General features: G+C 51.4%; 1 protein-coding gene across 6 annotated transcripts in view; it reads left to right on the forward strand.

Annotated features, from left to right (window-relative positions):
• EPHB2 (EPH receptor B2) overlaps positions 1-24,609 on the forward strand; it is a 181,191-nt gene that overhangs the window by 121,719 nt on the left and 34,863 nt on the right. For all 6 annotated transcript variants that reach the window (XM_039854665.1, XM_039854662.1, XM_039854663.1 and 3 more), the window contains 2 exons: positions 17,113-17,268; positions 18,371-18,706. In XM_039854665.1, coding sequence (XP_039710599.1) covers positions 17,113-17,268; positions 18,371-18,706 — 492 coding nt within the window. The remainder of the gene's footprint in view (positions 1-17,112; positions 17,269-18,370; positions 18,707-24,609) is intronic.

Genomic DNA, 24,609 nt, shown 5'->3' on the forward strand with positions numbered 1-24,609 from the left:
TCCCCCTGAGGAAGGACCTGTGCACGAGCTGTTCCCTCTGCCTAGAATCTTTTTTCCCATGCTCTCACTACAACCAGTTCCTTCTTGTCCTTCAAGTCTCAGCTCACATGCCACCTCCTCAGAGAAGCCCTCCCTGACCACTCCAGCTAGAGTAGCCCCCCAGCCCTCAGCCCCTTCTAGCACATCACCCTGTATTTATTTGATATCTGTTTATTACCTATCTCCATCACTTGATTATAGGCTCTACAATTAGGGAACTAGCTTGTCTTATTTACTGCTATGTCTCCAGCAGCTTAGAACAGGACCTGGCACATAGTAAGGCTTTATGTCTATTGAGTGAATGATCCCTACCAGGAGAAATGGGTAATACTAACAGCCATTTAATGAGCCCCTGTAGGCACATAGCATTGTCCAGCTATAACCTTATTTTGTCCTCACAGTATAAACCCCTACAAGGGAGTGTCCAAACTTTACAGCTGAGGGAACTGAGGCCCCAGGAGTTCAAGCAACTGTCCCAAGGTCATGCAAAGAGCAGAGAACCACGCCTGCTCTTACCTCTGTGTTATTAAAACAGGTGTTATCATCCTTGTTTTATAGGCAAGAGAATGGAGACTCAAAGAGGTGTGTTCATGGGCCTACAGGCCTCAGCCAGGAAGAGCTGGGCTAGGATTTGAACCCAGAGTGCTGCTTTTTCTATAGGGACAGACTAGCAGGAAGCCCAGACAGCTGGGAGGCTGGCCTAGCCAGGCAGCTGTCTGAAGTGCAAGGGGTTTTAGGGGTGGGCAGGAGGCTGTCCAGCTTGCCAGCACGGTCCAGGGCACAGAAAGAGACCATAATAAGAATAACATCTAACATTTACTGGGCACTTATTGCATATTTGGTGGTGTTCTAAGTGCTTCATATCCATCTTCTCAAGAATCTTAGGAGGGCAATAGCATTATTATCCCCATTTTGCCGATGGCAAAATTAAGGCACAGAGAGGTTATGTGATTTACTCGAGATCACCCAGCTAGGAAGTGGCGGAGCTGGGATAAGCCCAAGCACTAACCACTGCACCGTACAGGACCGGGAGTTCACCAAGATGCTCTCGTGAGAAGAAGGGAGGTGACAGAGCTGAGTGACGCCCTCGCCCAGCCTGGAGCCCCACCCCTTGCATGATGAACAAGCAGCGAATGACAGAAAGCACATGGCTTCCATCTCAAATCCCTGCTCTGCCACTCACTGAATTGGTGATGTTGGGCAAGTGACTTACCTCTCGGTGCCTGTATCCCCTGTAAATGAGGATAATTATAGTATAATTTGAGATTATAGGAATTAATCCACATAAGGCACTTAAAACAGTGCCTAGCCCAGAGTAAGCTCTAAGTGTGAGCTGTTATTTATCGGAAGATCACAAATGTTAAAATATTGGTTCTGGCCTCTCTTGTAACCAGGGAGACTCTCTCAAACAGGGTTGCAATGAGGTCGGAGAAAGTAAGCTAGGAAGCTGTGCTCTCAGGCCCTCACTTGGTGACAGTGTGGGCTTTCTCTGCAGTCGGCCCTTCACCAGAAGTCGCCTCCCCACTCTTCATCTTCAGTTTTCTCAAGGATTAGAGTCCTTCCTTGTGGGTGCTAGAGCTAAGTGCTTGTCAAGTTTATGAGCTTTCAGAGCCACTTTTAGTGACAGCCAGGCCTCCCCATTTTTAGAAGGACTGAGATAAGAGAAGAGTTTATGAGATTAGAGGTTTGTCATCATCCTCTGCTTTGATGTCTGTCTCTCTCTCTGTGTTTCCTTCTCTTTTATAAAACCAAAACACAAGCTGGGAACAGCAGCCCAGGCCCCATAAACACACTGTTCAAATAAAGAAGACATTTAGGGGCAGGTTGAAGTGCCATTTAAAGGTGACAGCTCTGAAATGACCGTGTCTGGGAAATTTGTCATCAAGTATCCCGGCTGTTGGCCAAAGATTCCTCGTTCTGCAAATCTTGCTGTTGGCTCAGAATTTTCAACTTTTGACCCTTTAAAATTGAGAAGGTGTGGGATTTTTATAAGATTTTTGGATAGGGGTGTTTTTAAAGTAACTTTTTAAGAAGTCACCTATCCCTGGGAACGTTTCAGATCAATTAGATTCAAAGGAGCCCTGCAGAGGAGCCGAGGCCCCCCAGGTCTCTGCTCTGCCATTCTTGGGACTTTATGACCCAAGAATGTTCCAGTCCAGGGACTGAGCAGGCTTCTTCCTGATTCTCTGTGGGTTTACAAACTGTCATGCCCTCAGCAGAACTATCTGATCTGCAGGAAGCAGGCAGGAGGCATCGACAGACCCATTGTCCAATGTCAGGCAGAAGGCTCATTACTGTCCACCCTGCCTGCCTGTCCAGCCTCATGTCCTGCACCCCCACACTCACAGACTCGGGGCTCCAGCTTCAGGTCCTCAGTTTCACTGTGTGGTTTCACATCTCCACACCGTTGTTCAGGCTGCTCACTCCGCCCAGCATGCGACTCCTTTCGTTCTTGTGCCTTCTCCTCTTTCTTTCAAGACAACTCAAGTGCTATCACCTCTGCAGAACAACAAAGTGAAAGCCTCCTCTTTGGGCTCCCAGGCCCAGCGCCTCCTCCCCGCATGCATCCCCTAGCACTGGTCACACTGTTTGGAATCTGCCTGTTTGCTCAGGCAGCTTCTCTACCAGGCTGTGAGCTCCTTGAGCTTTGGGCCCCTAGGCCCAGCCCAGGCACCAACCTGGAAGAGGTAAGGCCATAGAATACTTAATACCCACCTTTGGTCTCACGTGTAGTGCTCCATTGCTCCCCTCCTAGCTCTGATACGGGCTGTGGGTGGGTAACTTATCTTCTCAAAACCTTAACTGTCTCTTCTGTAAATGGGACTATCAATAGTACCCCCCTTGAAAGATTACTGTAAGAATTGTTGATAAAAACTAACACACTCTATGGTATTAACTCTAAATTTTCACTATCAGATGAGTCCTGTCGATAGACCCATTTTCCAGATGAGGAAACCGAGGCACTAAGAGCCATTAGGTAACTTTCCCAAGGTTAGTGGCAGAGCCAGGGTTCAAGACTAGATGGACCCTGACTCCAGAGCCCGTGCCCCTATCCATTGTGATGCATGGCCCCCCGATAACTTACGTGAAGCCCTCAACCTGGCACACGGTAGTTGCACAATAGATGGTGGCTCTTGTGGTTAATAGCTCAGTTCATTTTTAGTGGTAGAAGAGATAGTACTGGTCACACACAGGACAAAAGGCTCAAGAACTGGAGGAGGCAGATATCTGGGGAAAACAAAGAGAGGAGACAGGCAAAGAGTTGAGGCTGGGGAGTGGGCCGGCCAAGCCCAGAGGAGAGGGGCTGCTGGGAGACAAGGGCTGAGGGCACGGAGCTACGAAGCCATTTGAGCACTAGCAAAGGACCACAACTGGCTTCCCTGCTCTTAGAGAATAAAACCCCAAACTCCATCACTGAGCACACAAGTCCACTGTGATCCTTTCTTTAGCTGTGTCCTACCTTTTCCCCCACACATCCTATGCTCCAGCCACCCTATCCTGCCTTTCACTCTTCCTTCGCACACACTGTTCGTCTGCCTGAAACATCCTGCATCTCTTCTGGCCCTGACAGACTCCTACTCATCCCTTAATACCCAGTTCAAATGGCCCCTCCCCTGGAAAGCCTTCTTTGATACCACTATCTGAGCATATTCTCTCTCCCCTTCTAGCAGTGGGCATCAAGGCCAAGGACTGTGTCTTAATCCTCTCTGTGCCTAGTGCCCAACACAGAGCTGGGCACAAAGTCGTTACTTAGAAAAGCCTTGTTGGGCTTTTTCTATTGAGTAAGTCTGGCCTCAAATTCAGGGCAGGCCCTAGAAAGACCATCCACATGATCTCAAATCCCCAGTGTACAGGAGAGCTAAAACATGGAGGCAGAGCTGAGCAAGATTTAGGAGAAAACTCATACTTTTCAGGGATCCAGACAAGACAATGCTCCGGGGCAAGTGGGGCTCCAGAAAATGCCTAGAAAATGCTGCCCGGGAGAGTCTGTACCTAAGACCCCGCTCCAAGCATCTTCAGCACCACCCATAGATGGCTGCAGATGGAAAACAAGCTGGAGGCCCAAGATGTTCTGTCCACTATCACTCATTAGACCTCCTTTAAACGTGGAGCTCAGAAGTAACCTTGCCTGAGCAGCAGGGAGGATGCTGGGCTGTCATTCTACTTCTACTCTGACAGTCTAAGACCACATTGGCTTTTTCAGCAGCTTTTGGCTTGTGGTCAACTCAAACCCCCAGATCTTTTTCACTGGGATGGCTGCCAAAGCCACATCTTGTGCATTTGATTTATGGCTTGGGTTAGCTGAGGCCTACGCCTGCTCCCCAGAAGCCAACAGTAGGAGGGCAATGGTTTCTGTACCCATAGGAGGAAGAGTGATCGCAGGCCCCCCAAGCCTCAGTGTGAATGTGGGCAAGCTCCCCCCTCTCTCTGTTTGTGTTTCCTAATCCCTTTTCCTTGAGGCACCAAATGCCGGGAACTCCTGAGTGGGAATTTCATTAGCATTCAAGTCACAGGCTACCAGAGCTCAAGCAGACCAACCTTGCAGGTTGCTGGGGGAGGCAGTGGTTCAGGAAAGCACCCAGAAGGGCAAGGAGAGACAGGCAAGTATCGGAGGTCCAGGCTCCTGAGTTGGGTGTCCGCGCGCCCCGGGGAAGGCATGTCATTGCTCCGAGTCTCAGGTTCTCATCTGCAGAATAGAGATGACACATCCCAACCTTGTTAGGACAAAGGTGGGCGTAGTAGTATCTATCCTGGGTCACAGACAGCTAAAGCCAGGCAAATGGGCATCAGATTCCTGGTAATGACCCCACTACACTGAGGAGGAACTGAGACAATGAGCTTGTACCACCTTTGCAAATATTGCTCCCACTCGGCCATTCTTCTCCCCAAGGACTGACTTTTCAATGCCATCCTTCAGAAAGGCCTTTCCTGATCACACTCCCTAAAGGAACCGTTGTGTCCTGCCTCAGCCTGTGCCTGTCTCCTTCATGGCCATCACAAATTGTGTTTGTCCATTGCTTCTTTCCCTCTGTCCCTCTCACTAGACCCTCAGCTCCATGAGGCAGAGACTACATCTTCCTCATTCGCTGTTATGCGCCCCGCTCCCCAAACTCAGCACATAGTTGAGACTTGACAGTGTGTTCAGAATGACCTTTAGGGACTTTGAAACATTCCTTCAGACTTGGCTACAAATAATTCTAATTGTGTTAGGTGAGCTAGGGATCCATAGAGAAGCAAAAAGAGAATTGTATTTATTTCCATCTGCCACAAAAAAGGCCACTTCCTCACCCTGGCCCTCCGTGTCCCCAGCTATAAAATAAGGTGTAAAGTGAGAGAATGAACAATTCTTTTCTCTAAAGTCGATCTAGCTCTAAAAGACTCTAAGCACAGGAAGGGGGAGAAAATTGTATTGAATTGTATTGCCTGTTGGGTTGAAAAAAACAACTTCTGCCAGGAAATCTCTCTTACTCTGTCACTTTCTCCACTGGCCTGGAAAAAACTGCCCTGCGCAGGCCTGGGCCTGTGGAACCCGCCCTGAAAAAGTCTCAGGCCGCCTCTTGCCCTGGGCTCGGGCAAAGGGGCCCCTGAAAGGTGTGTGGCAGCTGCTTCCCCGGGGGGTCCAGGGGTTTGTTGCCTTAACCGAGCTCACGGGCAGGTAAAAAATTCCAGACATGTTCTCTGCTGACAGCTAATTGTGTCCTTTATTAATGACCATGGCTTTCTTGGGGCAGGTGGGAGGAGGGAGGAGGCCAGGCTCAGCCCAGGGGGCTCCTTCAGGTGGAGCTGATGATCACATTTCTGGATCCCATAGAAGGGGAAGTACAACATGAGGTGACCCCGAAAATGTACTCCCCAGCTGGAGAGGAGAGGGGGCTTTCCCGGGCTCCCCAAGCCTCAGCAGGGGCAACTGACGCCAACAAAATGAGGCAGGGATTTGGGAATCTGGTGGCCCGGGTTCTGGGTCCTAAATTAGCCTCTCAGAACATAGCCACCGAAGTACAGTGGAAGGCCTGCAGGGGGGACTCAGAGGAGGGCTATGGCCCGTGGACAGCTCAGGAGATGCTCCCTAGCTCCATCCACTCATCGCCCCCCTCACAGCCCAGGGACTGAGCCCTCCAGGCCCTTCCTCAATGACCCACTATACCACCTGTCAATACAGCAGCCAGATGTGTCGGGGACTTGGCCCGGCCCTGCCAGATGTGTCAAGCTTTCCCAGCACATCCGGCTTCCCCTCGGGCACATTGTGATTATTATTTAACACTTGCTTTTCCAGCATCTGTGAGGCCCAAGGATTATAGGCTGGAAGGCTCTGGTGTGTCGATCCAGTTTAAGGTCTTGGGGCCTGGAGCCCACAGCTCGTCAAAGGGCCTGTTTCTCAAGGATCCAGTGAGGACCTTTACAAGCCCTGTTGCAGTGATAGCCTCAAGCCAGAGGGAGGACTTTCGTGGCACTCCGTTCCCCATTTTCTCACTAGGATCCCATGTTAGCCTGGGGAGGAAGGTAGGGTGTACAGCATTAACCTCAATTATAGATGAAAGATGTGAGGCTCAGAGAGGGACATAGTGAAGAGGCAGCTGAACTAGAACTTGAACCAAGCAGAGGTGAGCGGAGGGAGGGGCTGGTGATATGCAAAGACCCTGAGGCTAGAGGAGGCCTGATGGGCTCCAGGACATCCAGGAGGCCAGTGTGGCTGAAATGGAGTAGACAAAAGGGAGAGTCGTAGAAAGTAAGTTCAGAGAGGTAAAGAAGATACAGTTACATCCAAAAGAATAGAATACTTAAGGATCGGTTTAACTAGAGAGGTAAAGCAGGCTTTGTAGGCTATTAGCTTTTACTCCAAGTGAGGTGGGAACAAACTATTGAAGGGCTTTGACAGGAGCAGCACACAGCTGATTCCTGTTCTGCAGGATCCCTCTGGCTGATATGTTGAGAGCAGACTGCAGCCAGAGGAAAGTGGGGAGGTGGGCAGGCTAGGGTGAAAGCCAGGAAACCAGTCGAAAGGTTCCTGCAGTGATCTGACAGCTACCATTCCTCTGCCCCTTTATTTCCCTTTCAATCTGGGCATTGAGACTCCTGGGCTGCAGCCCCAGCTCCATCAGCCACTAACTTGCTGTGTGACCTTAGGAAAGTCACCGTGTCTGGGTCATGTAGTCTATAGTCATAAAATGAGTAGCTTGAATCGGAAGGTCACGAACGTTCTCCTGACTTCCAGTGACCCATACCCCACCTGCCTCCAGCTGCCTCTCCCGCCTCTCTCAGCCTCGAACTTCATGCTTCAGTGACTCTGAACTATTTGTAGCTCCCCACGTACACACCATGCCGTTCCCCACCTCTGTGCCTTAGCGTGGGCTGTCCCCTCTGCCTGCAACGCCCTCTCCCATCAGCCACCCCACACATGGAGAGCCTGTGTTCTTCAGTAGGTCTCAAGTATTTCCTACTCCCAGGGTCACGGCGAGGGTGCGGTGAGATTGTAAAGCACCCCCTTCCTCAGCACTCCAGGGCACTTTGACAAGCCCGACTGGTCTTTAAGAGACAACAGAATGAAGTGGACATGAACTCTGAGCTGGCTTCAAATCCCAGCCACATCTCTGGAGTTGCCTGATGTTTTTGAGCCTGCGTGTCCTCATCTATAAAATAGAGATAATTGTATTTCCTTCTCCCAGTTTCTAGGTGAGGATGAAGTAAGATTACAAAGCATCTAACCCAGTGCCCGGCTCATGGTAACTGCCTGGGGTCTGTGAGGCCAGATTCTAACTGCAGAGAAAGGGCCATTGAATGAACACAGAGGGTCGCCCCAGACAATGTGGCCTCAGATCCTTGGAATGGGCCTGCCCAGGACAGCCTCCCTGCAGCCCCATGGCCCAAGGGGATTCCTGTCCACCCCTCCTGTCACCAGCCCCTCTCTCCGCTCACCTCCTCCATCAAGACCTGGTCAAAGCTCCTGCTGCAGCCACACAGCACTTGGAAATGTCCTTAATTGCTTCACCAGAGTGGGGAGTCACCCTGCAGGCAGATAATTAAAAAGTTCAGAGCTTGATTAATTGGGAGGAAATTGGAGGAATGGGGCTGCCTGCTGGGCGGGCGGGAGCTCTCAGCCCCTATTATGTGGGGATGGCATGAAGGGAGGCAGGCCAGAGGCGGGACTGGGGGTCTAACAGAGAATCCTAGGGCCGGAAAGGTCTGGCATGAAACACCCTCACCCGCCTTTGCAGGTTGTGGGGTTCAGGGTCTGGCTCCTCCAGGAGACTGCGCCCTCCACACCCCCACCCCACACACAGACACACAGATACAACTGGGGAGAGGTGACGAGACACAGTGGTCATGACAGTTCTGCTTACTCTAGCCTTAGGGCCAAGACCTACGGGCCTTCTCCGTGCCAGGCTCTGTGCCAGGCAGTGAACAGGGCAGGCGTAGTAGCTGCCCTCATGGAGCTCACAGTTGGGCAGGTGGGAAGGCGGGAGGTAGAAAGACATGTTAACAAAATGCCAAGAAGGATGAAGGTAGGATGCCTTGAGAGCCCATTCCTGGGGGCACAAGGAGGAACTCTTGGGGCTCTGACATGGTCTGGGGAGTTCCAGAGGCCTAGAACAAAATTTCCAGTGCACACACAAGCTGAGTGACCTTAAGCACGAGATTCAACCTTTCTGAGCCTCAGTCAGTCACAAACACTTGTCCATCACCTGTCAGCTGAACACTGCGGCTGAGAGGTGCCGGACACGGTGGGTACCTGCTGTCACCAGGCTCCCAGCCTGGTGCAAGAGGCCGACAATTGCAACCAGATAATCTCGCAGTGGCAGAGGTGAAGTGCCGGTACTTTAGGAGCGCAGGAGAGAGGCCCCAAACTCAGCCTGGGAGGTGCGGGTTGGGGTGGATCCTAGGAGAAGGACCAAAAGGTGATTTGCACTGGAGCTGAGATTTTAATGATAAAAAGGAGTTAGCCAGGCTGGAGCTGGGAAGTGTATATCAGGCGGAGGGAATGGCCTGAGCAAAGGCCCAGAGGTGAGACGGGGCACAGCTTGTCGGGGAGCTGGCAGCTGCCTATGTGGTAGATCATGGAGGAGAAGCTCAAGCAGGCTGGACTCACCACAGGCACGAGAGCCACTGAAGGGTCTTGAGCAGAGGAAGGCTTGGCAGATGGCCAGTGTGGAGGCTGGCCTGGGGAGGCCCTGAGTTCCTCACGCAGGCAAAGAGGAGACGTGTTAACACAGTTGCTGCCACCGACTTCTGTAGTCCTGCCAGCTGCCGCAGGGATCCACAGAGCCCGGGTCCCGGCAGGGCCAGGCTGGGGGAACCTGGGCATGTGGGGGCGGGGGTGGGAGTGGAGCGGGATGACTGACCTCCCCTGGGTGGTCCCAGTAGGAGACCCTGAGGCACTCCTGGACTTAACCAGGCCAGGCAGGGCCCCCCTTCTCAGGGATGAGAGAGGGGAGGGAAGGGCACGGAAGGGTACCGTCGTCATGCTGGAACACTGAGGGCCTTGGAGGCAGATGTGAGAAAGAACATGGACCATGGGGCACAGGCTCCTCTCCTAAGTCCCTGAGTGACTTTGGATGAGGCACTTCCTTTCTGTGAGCCTCGGTTTCCTCATCTCTAAAATGGGGTGCACCTCTTACTGCACAGGGTGACAGTGATGACTGAATGAGAGTATAGGCTAGAGAAGCACCTGGCCCAGCACAGGACGGACACATAGTAGCCACAGGAAGAGGAAACTCCTCCTTCTATCCCAGGAGCTTGCCACCTGCTTCCAGAGTAGCTTTGCCTGTGGCACAGAGGATCGGGCACCCTGCCCAGCCCAATGCAGGGAGACTGACTCCACTGGCTCAACCAAAGCAGCAAAAGCAAGAAGCCTGCAAAATGCAAAAGGTACTTTGCATGAGGGAGACCCCCAAACCCCGCCCACTTAGCCACAAGAACAACACAAGCTCAGCCCTGACATACACACAGCACGAACCCCAGAAAATAAGCAAATCAGTTTTTCACAGTTCAAGGAGAACATAGGGCCTGGGGTTGGGTGCCTGAGCCTCTCCAGGAAGCCGTAGGGATGGTCCCAGCCGAGCCCCAAGTGAGCTCACAGAGTTTGCAAGGCGAGTAAGAGGCTGTAGGGGCAGCCGAGCCCAGGCCTTCCCGCTCTGGGCCCAGGACTCTTCCCTCTGTCCGGTCAAATTCCTCTCTCCGACCTAAATCCAAAACTTCTTGGAGATCCCAAAGCACGAAAGTGAACCTTCTGCCCTTCAAACCCGGCTCTGCCAAGCCCAGAACCCACTCTCTGGCCCCTCTGCCCACAGCGGCCCGTGCTCAGGCCTGGTTAAAAGAAAGCGTTCCAGCCCCCTCTTACAGGCAGAGCCTGGACCTTTTGTCTCGGTGTCCCAGTGCCTGGCACAACGGGAGCTTAATAAATGTCTATTAAATGAATTCATTACTCACCATCTCCTCAACTGGACCTGCAGTCCTCAGGGCAGGGACTGTGTCTTCGCCTCGGTATCCCCAGGGCTTAGCACATAGTACGTCATGGGCCAAGAATGAATGACAACAAAGGCAAACATGTATAGCACTTAATGTGAACCAGGCAGGCACTGTTGCAAGTGCTTTCTCTATATTACCTCATGTAATCTTCCCAACAAAAGTCAGGTTACTGTTATCATTCTCTCCATAGACAGACAAGGAAACTGAGGCACAAAGTTAGGTGACTTGCCCATGGTCACACTGTTAGCAAGAGCCAGGCCTGGCATTCAGTCTTGGCAGTTGGCTCCACAGTCCATGCCCAGGTTCATTGTCATCAGACCTCCTGCTCAGGTTCTCAGGAGCCAGAGCTAAACTGTGGTGAGCCTGCCTTTTCCCAGAACCACAGACAGAGCCCTCTGCTCTAAGGGACCCCCAGAAGGCAGAGACGCTCCTTCCCTGCCCTCAAAGCCTGGCACACAGGGCTGGCCCAAGCACTTGACTCCAGTGTGGCGACAGTTGTTTTGAGGAGTAAACTGGAGTCTCTGGGAGGAGAGCGGGGAAGCAGAGCAGCAGGCCAACCAGGGAGGCTTTGAGGATCACCCCGTGCCAATTAGCGGCCCCGCCATGCCAGGCCCAGATGGAGCCCTGCCTCGGCCTAACTCAGGGCTCACTCGGTCAATTATCACCTATCCCTGGAGCCCAGGGGCCAGGCGGGGAGAAAATCTGTTTCTCTGTAATCCTCCTCGCCCTCCCCGGCCAGCTGCCATCCCCGCCTTTGGTTGCCTGGCCAAGGGCTCTGGGCATCTGCAGAAGGCGGATGCTAGTCGGCTGCTTTGGCCCCAAGACCTGTGTGGGGGGCCCAGGCTTTGTCTCTCCCTTGCTGAGTGACCCCCATCAAGCCCAGTCTCCTCAGGAGGCCTGACAATATCATCTCCAGTCCTGACATTCAGCCATTCGATAATTTCTGCATCCAGCAGTACCTGGGCACAAGGCCTTTGGAACCACAGAGACTTGGAGTCAAACTTCAGTTCTACCATTTAGAAGCCATGTGACCTTGGCGCGGGCACTTGACCCGCTCTGAGCCTGTTTCCTCATCTGTAAAATGGGGGGGATGGTAGTACCTACTTCAATGAGTGGTCATGTTGTTTTAGCATAAGAATCCATGTAAATCACTGGACCCAACACCCAGAAAGTACATGATGATAAACGGGAATTATTATTCTTTTTTACATGCTGGATGAGTAATCACAGCTAACATTTACATAGCACTTGCTGTGTGTTCTAAGTACTTTGTGTATATGAACCTATCAAACCCACAGCACCTGCACTCAAGTTGCTCACTGTCCAGTTGGGGAGACAGACCTACCTTTATTCAGAAAACTGAATGAACTGAGCACCTACTATGTGCCACACCCTGTATTAAGTGCTGGGGATGTAGAGATTAAAGACCCAGCCCCTAGCCCAACCAGGATTCACCAACCAGTGAGCAGAACACAGAGAAGTCACATATGGGTTATGAGTTAGGTCCAGTGGTGGTTTGGAGCTGGTTTGTGCCAGTTTGTTTTCCAAGAGCCAACTATGGGCAGTTTTTCCCAACTCAGTGTTCAGTTATCTCAAATTCATAGCTGGAAATTTGCCCTGGTGGGAGCATTTACACCACAGAAATCGGCAAACACAACAAATCAGAGCTCCCCAACCCCTCGTCAGCCATTTGCCAGCACACCACTGCCTGTGGGACATGTGTCTGGTGTGCTACAGTGGAGGTCTGAATTGTCTGCTATAAAGAGTGGAGGGCAGGTCTCCCAGAGGCGCACATGTCACATTCACCAACCCCAGGGGACAGGATGCTAGGGGAGAAGGTTCATTCAGGCAGAGGGACCAATGTGTGTAGAGCCAGGGCATCTAGGGAACTGCAGACAGATGGGGCTGGGATGCAGGGCTTCCAGTTTGAAAATCAGGATGAGTAGGTCACCCCAATGGACAGGCCCCTGGGAAGACCCATGGGGAGAACAAACGAGAAGTGGAAGAGGATCTGAGCATCCATGCAGCCTGATGAAATTGAGATGATAATGATGGTACCAAACCTGGCATTTACTTGGCTACATATTTTCTCACCCACCTTCTCATCTGATTCTCATAACATCCTGTAAGGGGCAAATATATATCGAGTACCTACTATGTTCCCACCACTCTGCCAGGAGCTAGAGCACCAATGACCCCAAACAAACCTGGCTCCCCTTCCCTTCTCCAGCTCTTTCCAGGGCAGGGAAAAGACAGACAGCACACGAGTTTATAAACTGTTTCTAATATACAGTTGACCCTTGAACAACACGGGGTTTAGAGGCACTGACACGCCCCTGCCTCCCTGCCCTCACCCCTCACCCCAGTGTAGTCGGAAATCTGCATTTAACTTTAGATTCTACAGTCGGCCCTTGGCATACACAGCTTTAACCAACCTTGGATGGAACAGTATTGATCCACGCGTCCCTGCTAGGTACCCGGCATCGTATTGGAAAGTAACAGTTCAGCCAGGTATTTACAGATTCATAAGTAAGTAATTAAAGTAGGGACCTCGACCCTGCATGGGGTCTTAAGGAAGAGCTCCTGGAAGAGGTGACACTTGGGCTGAGTCTTAAAGGGGTGTAGGAGCTCACCTGATGACAAAGAGAAGGCATTCCGGGTCATGAGGACAGGATGGACAAAGGCCAGAGGTACAGAGGGGGACCTGGGAATGGGCGCCGTATGCAGTTGACCGTGTGGACCATCGGGCACCAGGCTTGGGGTAGTGGGCACTGAGAGACGGGCACATGCCAGCCCCAGGGGCCCTGAGGAGTGTGGGAAGCTGTTATGGATTTTTTTAAAACAGCAGTTGTATTGCGATATAATTTACATACCATACAATTCATCTGTGTAAACTGTACAATTCAGCGATTTTTAGTATAATCACGGAACTGTGCAACCATTACCACAACCAATTTTAGAACGTTTTCATCACCTCAAAAAGAAACCCATTAGCGTCACTTCCCATTCTCTGCTCTCCCTGGCCACTGACAACTACTAACCTACTTTCTGTCTCTATTCTGGACATTTTCATATAAATGGAAGCATACACTATGTGGCTTTTTGCGACCAGCTTTTTTCACTAAGCACAGTGTTTTCAAGGTTCATCCATATTGTAGTATGTATCCATCTTTAATTCTTTTTTACGGCCCAATAATATTCCATTGTATGCCATCGTGGATTTTCAAGTGGCACAGAGAAGTTTGCACTTTGGAAAGCTGGCTCTGGGGAGTGGGCAGGACTGCAGGTGGCTAGGAGAGGCTAAGAAGTGGGTGGGAGGAGCTCTCTGGATGCCCACAGGGGTGGGAGGGCAGCAAAGAAAGCCAGGACAGAGCACTGCTAAGGAGGGAAGACCTGGTAATCGAGTGGCTGCAGGAGGTGAGTGGAGTGGGGAGGCATGACAGACAGATACAGAAACCACAGAATGCCCAGTAGGAAGGCTGAGGGGCGGCCAGGCAGCACACCTAATGAGGGAAGGCTTCTGGAGGAGGCAGCCTGGGGAGCGTGAGAGGGAACCAGGGCACGGCAATGGGAGAGGACAGCCGAGAAGGTGGTCCAGATGGAGGGGCTGGCACAGTGTGGAGGGGAAAGTGGGCAGCCACCCACCAGCCAGGCCCAGGGTATCGCCAGCAGATGGAAGAGGCATGCTAGGTTGGGCAGGCTCTCACCCAAGGGGGAGCCAGGAGGATCCTGGTCTTAGAGCCAAAACTCTCTGGCATCTATCAGGATGGCCCCAGACCCTCACAGGAGCCCTGTGCCCCATTCCACAGCAAAGGAAACTGAGGCTCAGAGAGGTCAACTGCTCAGCTAGAACCAGGGCTGCAGCCTGCGTCTTGACTGGACAGTGCCAAGGCAATGGGGCTGCCCTTTCATCCAGCCAGCAGGGAAAAAAGGAAGGCGAGAGGGAGGACAGGAGGACTCAGGGACCCCAGAGCCAGCATGGCAAAGCGGAGAGAGCCCTGGATAGGTGCCTAGAGCAGAGTCTGCCAATCCCTGCTCAGTATTCATGGGCCATTGATACAAAGCAAATAGCTGAAAGGCGGTGTAGTGTAGTGGCTGGGGAAGTGGCCTCTGTGCTTTTCTTTCCTCATCTGAAAATGGGGGTGATAACATCACCTCTGTCATAGGGTTGGGTGAGGCTTTGGATGAGTTACTGCATGTTAAGTCCTAAGTATTCAATAAATGTCAGCCATTCTCTGTTTATTCTAGAGCACTGTCTCCCCATCTGTACAATGGAGGCCCTAGTAACTCCCCAGAGGCACTCATTGCCATCCTCACTGGTGCCACTCTCCAGCCCGGTTAGTTGGGTCAATGTCCTATCTTCCCCCTCACCTGGCGGCTCCTCAAGGACTAAGCTGGAGCTGTTTCTCCTCCAAGATCTTCACAGTGCCTGGTCAGGGTGGTTGTTGATTAGGACGTTTGCACTTTCTAGAAGCTCCTTCCAGAGGCAGGCAAAGTAGGGCCCCAGGGGTAGGGACAATATTTTCTAGCATCCCAGGTGTATGTGTCCTTGGCTTCTTTACTGAGCACTTACTTTATCCAGCAAGCCCTGAGATTATAATTGCAACCCCCCCACCCCAAAACCTGGGCCATCCCTGCTCATTGATTGCAATCCTCACAGCTACATTATGGGGTAGGTGCTCTTACCAATAAGAAAACTCAGAGAGGTTGAGCTACTTGTCTGTGGTCGCCCAGCAAATTGGTATTTGAACCAAATAGTGTAATAATGCCAGGAATTGTCCTAGGTATTTTTGCCTAAATTAACCAACTTCATCCTCACCAGACTCTAGGAGGTAGATACTATTGTCCCCATTCCGCACATGAGGAAACAACTTAAGCGACTTGCCCGAGGTCACACTGTTGGCACAGATGGAGCTGGGATTGGCCAGGCAGCCTGCATGCTAACCTCTATTCTTCGCTGCCTTTCTACTTGCATGATCTCCAAAGCCCGAGCTCCTTCCACTTAAGTAGGCAGCTTCAAGAAGTATTTATGGAACATCCGCTGAGTGCCAGGTTCTGTGCTAGACACAGGGGAAGGAGCTGTGAATCAGACATGGCTCCAATCCTGGGGAAGCCGGAAGACCCCTTGATGAATAATTATGCAGAGGAGGAAAGCACTCTGAACTCAAGTAATGTAAGCACCAAGGAGGGCAGGGTCTCTGAGGCTAGACCTGGTTGAGCGGTTGGGGAAGGGTGATTTGCTAAGACTTGGACTTGGAAGATAGGCTTGAAGACGGGCTGGACAAACAATGTGGGCAATTTATGTGAGCCATTTCTATGTGAGGAAAGCGAAGCTCAGAAAGTCGGGGTTGCTTGCCAAAGGTCACACAGTACTCCAGCTAGCATGGAATGTGATCCAGGTAAGAGCACCCAGCCTGTGGACAGTTTGGTCACATTTCATCCCAAAGAGGAACTTGCCCCTTGCGAAGCTCTTCCCTGTCCATCTTCCCACTTATGCCTTGCATGATCCCCCACCCACCCTCAAGGCACCAGAGCAGAGCTGGGATTATGAACCCCAGAAAATGGAAGAAGCAACAGGCCAAGAAAGGGATAGGGCCTGCAGCCCAGGCCTCTTGGTTCCTATCCCAGGGCCAGGAGGAAGGGTAGGGGGGATTGGCACTCAGGCCCACACAAGCGTGGCCACCTCTTGTGGCACCTAATCCCTGAGCTGCAGGGCCTGAACCCAAGTCCTGAGCATTCCCCAGAGCAGGGAAGAAGGCCAAAGCCCCTGGGAGATCCCAGATGGCTGAATGCCCATGAAGTATAAACACTGCCCTCCTCAGGCTGTCCCTGGTACTTCAGGCCCTCTTTATTTTAAACTGATCAAACATCTACTATTGTTAACAGCAACTATTCATTGGGCACCTCTACTGTGCAAGGCCTCAGGTCATTGCCTTTACACTTATGCTAAATGCTCACAATGCCCCTCAGAAAGGAGTCTTACAATCATAATTTTACAAATAAGGAAACTGAGTCTCAGAATGATTGAGCCACTTGTCTAGGGCCACACAACTAGTAAAAGGCCAAGCTGAGACTCAAAGCCATGTCTGCTTCCAAAGCCGGCATTCTTGACTTCTCTACCATATCACCTCTCTACATGTTCTGCTATGCTGGGACTTCGATACTATAATTTAATTATCTCGATCATCTGAGACCCAGGAACCTAGTTATAAGAATCAGGCCTCAGACAGCCATTAGTGAGCAGCCATTAGAATCTTTAGACTAAGTCAGGATAGATCCTAGAAGCTGTGGCCAGCCCACCTGGAGTAGGTGAGAAGGAATTGCCAGGGACCACAGCTGAATGCACAGACAGCTTCAGAGACAAGAGACCAGGTAGCCTGGAACTTTCTTGACACAGGACTGCCACGTTGGAAACTGGAGACCCCCAAGAACTGCAGGAGATGGGGTTTCCTAGCAATGACAACATGTGGCCCCTCCATGACATCGCACGGCCCCTCCATGAGGCTACATGGCCTTTCACGATGCTGCATGTCCCCTCCATGAGACTGCATGGTCCTCTCTGAATGCTCATCTGTTTTCCCCAGTGACTCTCCTTGTCTTCTTTCCCAGGTTGCCCATCTGGAACCTTCAAGGCCAACCAAGGGGATGAGGCCTGCACCCACTGTCCCATCAACAGCCGGACCACTTCAGAAGGGGCCACCAACTGCGTCTGCCGCAATGGCTACTACCGAGCAGACCTGGACCCTCTGGACATGCCCTGCACAAGTACGTCTGGGGCCCCTTGAGGTGACTGAGTTGTCACTTGCAGAAAAACCCAGAGCGAGGGTTGGGTGGCTATCTGGCTGCAGCCAGCCTTTCCTGAGCGAGGAGCAGCCAGTTACCTGGTGGGAGGGGAAATGGAAAACTGGCTGGAAAAGGTGGCCTGGGGTAGATGTGCTACCAACGAGCAGATACCATAGAGCTGGCATCTGGCTCCTTACCCCCTTCTGCTAAGTCACATGGAGGATAAAGTCAAGGTCTTGATTTACAAAGGGACAGAGAATGAGAGGCTTGGCAGAAGAAGAACCAATACAGGTGGCGTCTGTGGCAGAAAAAGGCTGCCCAGCATACTAACCTGGCAGCGGCTGCTTGTATCACAGGCCAAGGTTCTCTAAGAAAGGGGTGACTACAAAGGCAATGATATAATCCCTGTATCAGGAATGGCATTCAGCTGCAAGTAACAGAGAGCCAACCCCAGTGGCTTAAACCATAAGAATTTATTCTCACATAATAGAAGGTCAAAGATAAGCAGTCTTGGGATAGTATGTTAAATCCATGAAGTTCTCCAGAACCTGGCTCTTTCTTTCTGCTCTGCCATCCATACATAGTACATGATTCCTATCCTTCAGGTCACTCCATAGTCCAACATTGCTGCCAAAGCTCCAGCCATCACACACATTCTAGGTACAGAAAGAAAGGGATAAAGGGATGTTCTACAGCTGTCTCCTTTTAACAAAAGGTCCTAACCAACAACTTCTGCTGTAATTAGTGGCCAACCCTTAATCACAGAAAACTGGGAAATATAGTCTTTTCGCTGGACATATCGCCACCATGAATAAAATTAGGTTCTGATATAAGAAAGAAGGCGAAATAGACATTGGGTAGGTATAATCGCCAACACAAAAAGACTGTCCCTAGTCACAAACACCAAGGAGGTCAAAGTCCAGGGAGAAAGGTTTAAACAGATGTGTAGCTGGATAAAAGTAATATTCTAGAAACATCTCTAGTGGGTGGAGAGGAGAAAGGTTTTGGAGAGGCATGGGCTGGAGCCAGGGCTGGAACGTACCCCCCACGGCCCTCTCTGACTGACACCCCTCCCCTTCCCCAGCCATCCCCTCTGCACCCCAGTCTGTGATCTCCAGCGTCAATGAGACCTCACTCATGCTGGAGTGGACCCCGCCCCGTGACTCGGGAGGCCGGGAAGATCTCGTCTACAACATCATCTGCAAGAGCTGCGGCTCCGGCCGGGGCGCCTGCACCCGCTGTGGAGACAACGTGCAGTACGCACCCCGCCAGCTGGGCCTGACCGAGCCACGCATTTACATCAGTGACCTGCTGGCCCACACCCAGTACACCTTCGAGATCCAAGCCGTGAATGGCGTCACCGACCAGAGCCCCTTCTCACCTCAGTTCGCCTCCGTGAACATCACCACCAACCAAGCAGGTAAGCACTTCAAAGGCGGGCTCCGGCGGCAGAGGCGCACCATGCTGTGCCAAATGGGCATTCTGGTGGCCCTCGTCAAAGACGCCCTGGCCTCTGTGGAGTGGTTTCCTCTTTTCAAAGGCCGTTTGTGTGATCTGACCACCTGGAAGTGTTACCTCTCCATTATAGTGGTATTTATAATAATTGCTGTCACTTGCTGAATATGTGGATTGAAGGTAAAAGTGAATCCCCTATAACAAAAAGACCCAGTGTTGGGTGGCTTGAAAAACACAGAAATGCATTTCTGTCTCATGTAGGAGGCCAGGGGTGAGCAGTCCAGGTTAGTGGGGTAGCTGTGATCCGTGAAGAGATTCAAGGACCCGTGCTCCTTCCGACTTGTTGACTCACCACTCTCCATGCACCTGGGCTACGTGGTCGAAGCAGTGTCGCAGGCATGTCTGTGCTCTAGCCTGCAAGGGGAGTGAGAGAGAGAAGGCCCAGGGAGTGATAATGATTTAAGCAAGGTAGGCAGAAGTGGCACCCATCACCTCTACGCACATTCCACTGGAAGGAACTTGGTCATGTGGCCTCACCAAGCCACAAAGGAGGCTGGGAGGTGTAATCGCTCCCAGCCTAACGTAAACCTCTATCGCAATGGAAGGTGGGGAGACAGACTTCGAAGACATCTAGCAGTCTCCACAGGTGCTTTCTTTGAACCTTCGGCCCACTCCATTCTAACTCCGGCAAAACTCTTCTCCCTAAGCTCACCTTGGATAATCCTTTCTGAGATCCCATGTCACCCTCCATCTTTGGCACTGCATTTTTTCACAGCAAAAAAAAGTTACCCAGCAATGCAGCCTCACTGCTACCACCCACTGCCTCTTCAGCCCATTCCACTTAGACTTCTCTCTACCAAGAGCACTGTCCTCAGGGTCACCAGAAACCTCTATGTGCCCAAGTCCAGGAGATACTTCTCAGCCTCACCCCACAACCAAGGGCCACATGAGATTTTCAAGGACCTTATGGTACCCGGGGGCTGAGAACTTTGTGGTTGGCACTGTGAATGTGCCCCTCGGGTATTCACTCAAGAACCCTTGCCAAGCCCCTGCTGTGAGTGTGATCTGGGCCCTGTCCAAGGAAGAGCTAAGGAAGGCCAGGCTCCAGCTTATCTTTCTGATGCCAAGTGGAGCCCACACAGTGAGTGCTCAGGGGATACACAGGTGGAGGTCCAGGAAGGCTTCATGTAGGAGGCAGGATTTGACCTGCAGTTTAAGGGCCCAGTAGAATTTTGAAGGGAGTGATATAAGAAATGGAATGGGGGAGGGGCATGCACATGGACATGGAAGGAGAGAGGCAACCAGCTCTACCTGGTTGAGGGGCACTTTCCACGCACGACCTTACTATATCCCCCTGGTCTCCTTGAGTAGGAGGCACCTGTGTCCCCATTTTACAGATAATGCTCAGAGAAGTTGCATCATAAAACCAGAAGGATAAGAGGCAGGAATTAACTAGGTCTAGTGGACTCCAGTGCTTGGGCAAAATTTAGGATAATGTCCAAGGAAACTTGAGTGTGACTCTCGATTTGATTGTGCGTGTGAATGTATTTGTGAGAATGTGTGGGCGTGTCACATGTGTTGGGGGGACCATGTGTTTGTGATTACATGTGACCGTGGCACGTGGCTTCTTATCGATACATGCATTCATGAGTACGAGTGTGTCTGAATCTGAGGGGCTTGCGGGGGAGATGCATTTGAGCGTGAGTTTGTATATCTGAATGTGGCCTGTCTGTTTGTATCTGAGAAAGAGTGTGGTTTTGTTTGTGAATGTTTGCAGTGTTGCTGTGGCTGAGAGGCCATGTGTTTGAGCGTGTGCCTATAGTTCTCGTCAGGCCATGGGTACATTTACGCCCCACTCAGATAGAGGTCCGGATAGAGCTAACTCAAGGTGGGCAATCTGGGAGAGCCTCAAAAGCCAGCAGCTGTTGGCAACGACACCCAACAGATTGTGAAGCCTCAGCTGTGAGTCTCTCCAGTTTGACAAAGCCCTGAGGTACAGAAGCCCAGGCTCCCAGTGGGAGTGGAGGGGAGGGAACTCTTTTCAACTGGGAGAAGCTAAAAATTCCCCAAAGCCCCTGGAGTTCTTTCCCTGGGTGTGGGGGCCTCCCCTGCATCCATTTGGGAGCCCTGAGGGTGGAAGTGCCTACTCAAGAAGCCTCAGCATATTAGCAACAAGGATGGAGTCTGGGCTGCTGGGATGAGCCCCCACTGTCTGGAGCTGGAGGTTCCTAGAGAATAGAGATGGCATAGAGTAGAAGTGAGGGGCTTCCAGAGAGGAGGGCGCCAGAGCCCTTGGGATCGAAAGACAGAAGCAGTGAGAAACAAGCACCAGATTAGCAGCAAGGAGACCTGAGTTTGAATCCCAGCTTTGCCAATCAGTTGCGGGGCGCCCTTAGCGTGTTAGTCAGTTATTGCTGCCATAATGCTACATAACAAAACCACCCCAAAACTCAGTGGTTGACGACAATAAACATTTATTTTCACTAGTCTGTGGGTCAGCTAGGGTTTAGCTAATCTGCACAGGCTGTCTGTGCCAGGCAGGACTCCAGAACGTGGGCTGCATTCAGTCTGTTCCATATGTCCCTTCCTTCTCCTTGGACCAGCAGCCACGCAAGCTTATTTCTCTCATGGCAAATGCTGGGAACACAAGTGTCCGAGCCAAGCCATGCCTCTGCTTATGGCGTAGTTGCCCGCAATAAATGAGCCCTGTAGAGTTACTTGGCAAAAGGGATGGGTTCATAATCCTGTAACGGAGAGGGAGAACTGAGATCGTTGATCCAACCTATCCCACTCACAAAAATCACTTCCTGCCTCCGGGCCTCAAGTTCCCCACCAAAACTATATGAGAGCTTTTCAGAACACAGGTTCTGGACCCCACCACAGATCCACTGAACCAGAACCCCAGGAGTAAGCCCTGCAAATCTGCATTTTTTTTATCAAGTGGCTCGAGTGTTTCCTATTATCAGACGAATTTGGAAAACTCAGGTCTAAGTGAATCTAAGCCCCCGTAAGCCCTCTGAGCCCTGAGGCTTTCTTGATCATAACCACCCCTCCCCCTCCTCTCCGTTCCCAGCCCCTCGACAAGCCCCACTCTTTCACAGACGCCCAGAGCCCATTCTGCACCCTCACCTCGTTATCCCCCTTTACCAGATGAGGAAATGGAGGCCCAGAGAGGTGGAGTCCTTTATGCTAAGTCTCACTACAAAATGGCCTCAGCTAGGATTTAAACTCAGGACCATGTGACTTCAGGTCTGCACTGGAGAAGACACAGGCCCTGCCCTTGCGGATTTATGTCCTGGTTGGGAAGATGAGACACAGATAGAGTCTACATGTAAGATGGCATGAGTGAGGGCTCAAGGAGGGGTCAGGGAGGTGAGTGAGATCACAGGCAGGAGAGATCATTTCCTCCTGAAGAATGAGAGAAAGGCATGCCATGGAAGACTTCCTGGAAGAGGAGGCATTTGAGCTTGGCCTTGAAGAATGGAGAGGCTTCTAACAAGCAAGGATGGAACCATGCAGGGAGGGAGGTGTCCCAGGAAAAGAAAGTACAGGAGACAGACTGGAAGGAGAGTTCTTTCTGTTCCTCCCAAACACCAAGCTTCTCTGTCACAGGGTCTTTGCACAAACCTCTGCCTGAAATGCTTTCTCTCCACCCCCCTCACTTCCTTCAGGCCTGAGCTCATCTTCATTGACCTTCCTGACTTGGTCACATGCCCATAGTACCATGGCCCCCAAGTTCCTGTGGTTGAGCATTTGCCATTTGTCTTCGATCGTTTCCTTCCTGTCTGTCTCCCTCACCATTACCCCTTGGTGGTACACGGTGGATCTGCTCTTCTTCAACCTGGTTTTCCCAACACCTAGACGGGGGCACATCACAGTGAATGGTCAGTGAACATTTGCAGCAGGGCTCAGAGAAGCATGGAGTGAGGTGGGGTGTGGAGAAGTATGATCAGGCTAGAAAACAGGCTGGGGATTTGATTTCCAGACAAATACATTCAGTGGTCGGTTTAATCAGACCCTAAAATTCAGCGTATAAATATCTAGCTCATTGCCTTAAAAGGAAAAAGTATTTCTTTTGGGCAAGTGACTGGGCCTTTCTCACAGTCCCCTGGCATTCACCGGAGCTGTCTCCTAACTTCATAAAGCCATCGCGCCGCCTTCGAAACACACTCCACCATTCCAGAATGCCGTATTCATGAGCCCCATCAGGACCCCCCGGCAGAAAGAGGCCGGGCTGTGCTACGTATCCCCACTGGAGGGATGAGGAAACAGGCCTTGGGAGAGGTCAAGCACGTGCCCAGGCTCATTCATCTGGGAAGGGGCAGACCCAGGATACGGTCTGGCTGTCCAGGGTCTGTGGCCCTCCACACAAACAAGACCAGAAAGGGACAAGAGGGAGACAGACAAGCCTCATGGCAGGTGTCAGAGGAGAGCCTCTCTGAGAAGGTGGCACTTAAGCTGAGATCCAAATAACAAGGTAGAGACAGCCATGCAGACCTAGGGTGTGTGCCACATGTCAGTATTGTGGGGCTCATCCTCAAGGCTACATCCAGTCCTTGGCCACCCATCAGGGCAGCATGGGACACGATTTCACCCCAGGCAAGCTCTGAGCAGCCGCACCTCTGCCCGGTTCCAGAGCAGGTGAGAATGGGTAGGAAGGGTCTGGGCTTTGGCATCAAGCCAACCAACCTGGCTTTGAATCAAGCCTAGCTGCTCACTGGCACGTAGCCACGGACAAGTCACTTAGCCTACGTCTGGTCGCTTCTTCCTCGTGGGTTTCATCACCCTCTCTTGGCGGGACTGCTATGAGGCTTTGAGCTCATGTTATGAAGGTGCCTCACAGACTGTCAGATGTAGGCAGGCTCTCAAAAATTAGAGATCATCCTACATTCACTCTCATAATAATAGCTCACGTTTACCAAGTGCTTACTATGTGCCAGACACCATTCCACGTCCTCGATGATGAATCATCACAACAATGCTATAAAGTAAGTCCTATTATTAGCCTGTCTTTTAGGTAAGGAAAGCAAGGCATGGAGTGGTGACCTGCCTGTGGTCATCAGGCAGTCAGTGGCAGAGCCTGAGTAATTACGTCACTGCATACTCGGTGCCCAATATTGGTCAGACCCAAGTCTTCTGCAGAGATGGGGCAGGCGGTGCAGATGGGATCATCCACAACACAGGCTGTCTGAGGAAATGCAGCCTTGGGGCCACCTATACTGGATAGTAGATTGACCAGTTAGGAAGCTCCCCCGTCATCCTGTCCTAGTGGGTCATGTGGAAGAAGAGGTATCGGTGCTGAGCTTAGCAAACCTGGCCCTCATCCAGCATGGCCCTTTCCAAACAGTGTGACCAGGCTCTAACAGGAGACCTCGCTTTTCTGAGCCTCAGTGTCATCATCTTCAAAATGGGCACTTATCTGTCATTCCAGCTTTGCCAGGTGGTTGCTAGATTAGCAATAATGTAGACAAAGCACCTAGGACATAGTAGGTGGACAATACATGGCATCTAGGCTTAAAATGAAGTCAGAAGGTGTATTAATTTCCTATCGCTGCTATAACAAAATACCTCAAACTTAGCAATTTAGAATGACAGGCAGTTCTTAATCTTACAGTTCCATATGTCCAGAGTCTAGTCCGGATCTGGGCTGTGCTCCTTTTGGAGGCTCTAGGAGATGACCGATTTCCTTGCTCATTCAGGTAGTAGCAGAATTCAGTTCCATGTGGTTGCAAGAGGGTGGTCTCTCTTTCCAGCTGACTGTCAGCTGGGAGCTGCACTCAGCTCTCTGGTCTCTGACCCTTAGCTGGGAAAGGCGCCATCTTTTAAGGACTCAAGTGATTAGATTGGGTCTACCTGGATAATCCAGGA

Source organism: Pteropus medius, unplaced genomic scaffold (assembly GCF_902729225.1).
Source record: "Pteropus medius unplaced genomic scaffold, Ma_sr-lr_union100, whole genome shotgun sequence".
Lineage (NCBI taxonomy): Eukaryota > Metazoa > Chordata > Mammalia > Chiroptera > Pteropodidae > Pteropus > Pteropus medius.